At 42.2% G+C, this 6,000-nt stretch overlaps 1 protein-coding gene across 4 annotated transcripts in view; it reads right to left on the bottom strand.

Moving 5' to 3' along the window:
• The window catches only part of LOC144687452 (ATP-binding cassette sub-family C member 9-like), a 216,029-nt gene extending 211,532 nt beyond the window's left edge, over nucleotides 1-4,497 (bottom strand). For all 4 annotated transcript variants that reach the window (XM_078553609.1, XM_078553607.1, XM_078553610.1 and 1 more), the window contains exon 1: nucleotides 4,215-4,497. In XM_078553609.1, coding sequence (XP_078409735.1) covers nucleotides 4,215-4,359 — 145 coding nt within the window. In that variant the 5' untranslated portion in view covers nucleotides 4,360-4,497. The remainder of the gene's footprint in view (nucleotides 1-4,214) is intronic.
• Between the last annotated feature and the right edge of the window lie 1,503 nt (nucleotides 4,498-6,000).

The raw sequence follows: 6,000 nt of genomic DNA on the forward strand, positions 1-6,000 counted from the left end.
TGATTACAGAGCTAGGGAGGCACGAGGCCATGGAAAGATTCAAAGCCAGGTCCCCAGGGCATTACTCCATAATCTCTAGAATACTAGTCCTGTGACAATACCACTATGTCACCACCTCCCCAGCACTCCTCTCCTACACTCAATGACCAAAAGGTTCAACAGCCATGGACTCCACAAGAGAGAGAACCTTAGCTTCAGTATTTAAACCTTTCTTCTCTTTGTTTTACATGTGAAGATCACACAGCTTAAGGTTCCCTCTTAGAGAAACTCAATAATGAACAGAAGACATTAAATGTAATTCACATATTCCAACATTTGGAGTTCACAAGATTTCACCACCTGTAACTCTTCTCTGGTCACAATCCAGACAACCATTTCTCCATTAGCTGCTATGTGACTATTTGGTATAGATGCCAAGGCACGTGTCTTACAATGCAATCTCAAAGTTTACTCGATGATTTTTTTCCCCCTTTTCTGTTAATCCAGCTTGCTCTATCCAAATTCCACGAGAATATTATTTGTCAAACTTTGGGGGGGGGACTTCAAATCTAACACACCCAAGGGGAATAAGTTGGGGAGGGGAGACGGGTCTTTAAAATAGAGCATTCAGCCTTACCACATTTTTCCTGCTGGAATTCCACTAGCCACCATTGTAACTGCTCACTAAAGTACAATGGTTGAGGCATCAACCAGAAGCAGGCGGAAATTAATACTAATCTGAGCCCTGGTTATGTCAGTGGGACGGCAATTGAATTTAAACTCGCATTTCAATTCACCATAACTTTCTGGCCAGGCGGAATCAAGTCAGCAGCTGGAGGTGGGCATAAGGCAAGTCATAATTCTCCAGATCCCACAGGAATAGTTACAGCCACCAATATCAAGGACTCTTTGTCCTTTTCTCCCACAAACCCCTTCTGAAACCCCCTATCCACAACTTGCCTGCTCGCTGACAGACCTTCCATTGCTGCTGGGCAGGAGACTACCTGTTGGCCAGCTGCTGACATTCCATCTGCTTCAAGCAGGTACCTGACCAGTGGCATGCACTGACGTGCAGGAACTGAAATACCCCAGGCCTGAAATCTGAGTCGCCGAGCGTGTTTTGCACTCATCCTCTTCTCTTGCCTGCCCAAATCCTCTGGGAGTTAAAGTAGACGCCTTTATTTTCAATTACTCATGGCAAATTGTTAATCAGAAAATTTTGTTAATTCAAATGCTACTGTTGGCCCTGAATGTATATGAAACTGATGGAGACTCCTCTCTCAGTATCATCATTTTTGAAGGAAATGAAGAACCTTATCTGTTCCACAAATAAATTAATCTGTGATCTGTTTAACAATCCTGGCTTGAAGACAGTGACCCAGTATAATCCTATCAATTGTACACTGCTTTCTTGGTCTGCTTCCAGCCACATGATATCTTTGGGATCTCCAGACTGCTGCTATAGAATCGTGTATGTTTTCCTTTACTCGAGTGTTGTTTGTAGCCTGTACAGGTTTCCTTTGGAAGGGTGACTAACTGGGAATGAAGGGACCATCTCGTACTCTGAGACTTGATACCCAAACTAGCCTCGAAACCATCTTCATGAACATGGACATCATCATTTTCATGTTTTTACCTTTGAGGTTTCCAATCTTTGAAGACATGCCCAAGTTAGGAGACTTAATTCATCTTCATCTTTATTTGCTATCCTACCTTGTTATAAGGGATGTTTTTTGATTGGTCTGAGTTTTAGCTTAAAAAGCCTCAAATTAAATGCTACAGCGAATTCCTGTATTATCTATGAATATGTTATACCATCACTTCCAGTCTTCACTTCCATCTTATATTTTCTACATTACAACAGTACAACACTTCAAAATACTTGATTACCTATAAAGTGGTTTGGAACATCCGGAGGTTGTGAAAGGCACTATATAAATGCGATTCTTTCTTATTGAGCAGCCATATCTAATTTGTACAAATTACAGACATGATTTTCCATTGGATTTTTGCCAACTGTTTGGCCTAACTCCAGGAGGCTAGGCAAGAAGCCACTCCTGGCATTGCTGTGCTGCTCTGCACTTTCATTGATTCCAAGAATTTCAGTCAAACATGGCAGTTTTTTTAAGGTATATCTGCTCAGTCAGGCTGGTCACATTCTAACTGGGCACAAATGATAGGCATACACCATTAGACTTCTTTCCCATAATTTGCACCTGATCAATTCTGGTGTATTCCTTGGCATCCAGGATTGCGAAGGCAGCAAAGAGAGTCTTTTAAAATTTAAAATTCTGCCACAGCCTGTGCGAATGATCACAAAGCAAATCCTTGTCTTGGTTTAGTTAAGATTGACTTTCTTTTTCTTATCTGACCAGGTCCTGAGGCTGCCCAGATGAAATGGATGCTAATGCATGAGGCCCGCTCCAGCCATCTTCCATCTGTGCTGCAAGGGCCCGCCTAAAATATCCCTAACTTGACCCATAAAATTCCCTGGCTTAGCAGTGATGAAGCACAGATGCCAAAGGTTCTGCCAGCATTCTATGAAAGCCAAGATACCTGCCTGATGTATCCAAATCAGACCATTGCTAACAACCTGTCAAAATAGATGGTGGCATTATTTCATTTTATGCATGGCAAGTTTTAATTCACTGGATAATACTGATCATTAAAATAGAGTTCATGTACAATCAAACATTACACTTAGAGAAATCAGTCCATTTACTCCTAAATTCTTGAGAAATCCTATTAATGGGCCAGGGTCAGCTGATCAAATAATTTTATGCATGTCTTAAGTTCATGAAGTTGAAAAATTTTGAATAGTTTGAATAATTATTTTATTAGCTGCTTAAGTGAATTATGCTCTACAAAATGCTTCTGTTTTTCTCTTAATGGGATGTTAAATCAGAAAGACAGCTATTTTGACTTCTAAACAAAAATGATGTGGTTGTCAGGTCACATATTATGCATATTTACCCTAGTTGTAGTTAAATGTTTTGGTCGAAATGTTTTAACATTCTGTAGGGAATCAAACCTGGTGGCCCCACTTGAAAAGTTCTAACTTGTAACAAGGAGGAAGAATAAAACAGAGAAACAAAATTACCCAGAAGGGTAAAAAAAATTTAATTGCTTGTGGTGATATAATGCGTAATCACTTCCTTATACACCATCATGCCAATGAACCATGTTTAAGATTTACTGTGAGGGCCTTGGAAAAAAAACATTCTGCATTTACAAAGCCTCTTTCATGACCTCACTGCTTTACAGCCAATGATGTGTAGCCACTGCTGTAATATAGGAAAGGTGGCTGCCAATTTGCACACTGGAAGCTCCCACAAACAGCAATGTGATAATGGCCAGACAATATGTTTTTTCTAGTAGTGTCACTTCAGGGATAAATATTGGCCAGGACACCAGGGAGAACTCCCCCACTCTTCTTCAAAATTTTGCCCTGTGGACCTTTTGCAGTCACCTGAGACGCAGACAGGGCCACGGTTTAACGTCTCATCAGGAAAAAAAAACAGTGCAGCACTCCTTCAGCACTGCACTGGAGCATCATTTAGATCTGTTAACAAGTCTCTGAATTGAGACTTGATGCCTTAACCTCCTAAGGCTCAGAAGGGAGTGAGCCACAGCTAAAGGCCTAAAAAGGAATAAAACCAAGCAAAGGCCACTTATCCCATCAAGCCTAATTTTTCTGCAAGTCATACATAATAGCTCCTGCATTGATCACATAATCCTTTTTAAATTATTCTTCTGGTTGAGGTGGACGACATTCTATAGATTGCACATCCTGATGTTGCGAGAAGATGCTGGTGAGCCACCTTTTATTGCCATTGCCAGTAGAATTGAGTGGCTTGCTAGGCCACTTGACGGGGAATTAATAGCCGACCACATAGATCAGTTTCAGTCACGTACTGACTTGGCAAGGACATTGGTGGCAGGGACCCCTTCCCTGAAGAGCATTAGTGAGCCAGTTGGGCTAACTTGATGATGTTCCAGGAAGAAGCTCTCCAGACTTCCTACCTGTTCCTAAACAGATTAGGATATTGTGTCTTTAAGGGATCACACAGAGAAAGCCTGGCTACGATGCACCCAATGCACCCAAAAGCAAAGTGACACAAGACCGCAGTCAATCTGTCAAATCAAAGGTTCAATGCTATGGGTGGATTCTCGATGATCTCAGCTCTGTTATCATTTTCGATCACTACGCTCTTAATATCGTTTCATTTACTCACCGATAAATAATATGGGGAAAGTGATGAAGAGCAGGAAGACATGAGGGACGAGGTTGAGAGCATCCACGAAGCAGCCGTTGTTTAAAACGCCCCTGTCGACGTTGTAAGCTTCAGCCGTGTCATTCCCACAGAAAGACGGGGCCATGTCTATCAGCAGCTCCCTGCTATAACTCAAAGGGGAAACGGTCCTCCAATCAGCCCGCGATCTTCAAACCATTCATTCCCGGTTAGTGCAGAAATTATAAGGCAGCAGAGCCTTACTATATATATATAGCGAGAGTCCAGATGACGTTGGGGGGTAAATCAACCAACAAGAGTGTCCCGCCCCCTCCTGGAGTGAGCACACATACACATACTGGCCCTGTGCAAAATAAAATCCATTGCAAACACACAAAATATTCGATAGCAATTAGCTACGTGTAAGTCTGGTCGGTCTCTGATTACTTATTGCTTTGCAATTAATCCTAGAAAGCATTGTAACTCTCTCCTATTTGTAGGATCCATTCGGAAGCCTCATACAGAACTTCTCCCTCTCTTAATTAATTTAAATAGCTCAGCGATATGAAACTTCATTTAGCTCGTAGTGATAAATCAAGGGTCGTTTTGCCGCCCAGCGTCTGTCGAAGAGGATGCAGAATGATATTTGCATTACCCATCACCAAGGCTGAAGGTCCAGGTTAAGGAATTGTTCTGCGTTTCAATCGTTTTCTCGGGGGGCGGGTGAGGGGGGTGGTGTGAGGCAGTTATTTTAAGTCTTCATAATTTAGCATTTTGAACAACCCAGCTGCTATAAATTAATCATCGAATCATAAAATGGTTACAGTGCAGAGGACCATTCAGCCCATCGTGTCTGTGCTAGCCCTCTAAAGGAGCAATTCACCTCGTGCCACTCCTCCATCTTCTCACCATATTCATGGGTATTCCCCCTTTTCAGATAATGATCCAAATCCCTGTTAAATGCCTCAGTTGAACCTGCCTCCACCACATGCTCAGGCAGTGCATTCCAGATCAGAACCACTCACTGCATGAAGGCTTTTCCTCATGTCTCCATTGCTTCTTTCGCCAATTACCTTAAATCTGTGCCCTCTGCTTCTCGATCCTTCTACCAATGGCATCAGTTTCTCCCTATCCACTCTTTTCAAAACACTCATGATTTTGAACACCTCATCAAATCTCCCCTCAACCTCCTTTTCTCCAAGGAGAACAGTCCCAACTTCTCCAATCTTTCTACGTAACTGAAGTCCCTCATCCCTGGAACCATTCCTGTGAATCTGTTCTGCACTTTCTCTAATGCTTTCACATCCATCCTAAAGTGTGGTGTCCAGAATTGGATGCAAAACTCCAGTTGAGGCTGAATCAGCGTTTTGTACATAACTTCCTTGCTCTTGTACTCGATGCCCCATTAATAAAACCCAGAATGCCGTATGCTTTAGTAACCACTCTCTCAACCTGTCCTTTCGCCTTCAAGGATCTATGCACATATACACCAGGTCCCTCTGCTCCTGCACCCACTTTAGAATTGTACCCTTAATTTTATATTGTCTCTCCACATTCTTCCCACCAAAATGAATCACTTTGCACTTCTCTGCAAGAAATTTTGTCTGCCGCTTGTCCACCCATTCCGCCAACTTGTCTATGTCCGTTTGACGTTCTACACTCTCCTCCTCACAGTTCACAATACTTCCAATACTTTTGTATCATCCACAAATTTTGAAGTTGTACTCTATACACCAAGGTCTAGGTCATTAAAATGCTTCAGGAAGAGCAGGGGTTCTAACTCTGACCA

The sequence above is a fragment of the Cetorhinus maximus genome, chromosome 12, assembly GCF_964194155.1.
Source record: "Cetorhinus maximus chromosome 12, sCetMax3.hap1.1, whole genome shotgun sequence".
Taxonomy (NCBI): domain Eukaryota; kingdom Metazoa; phylum Chordata; class Chondrichthyes; order Lamniformes; family Cetorhinidae; genus Cetorhinus; species Cetorhinus maximus.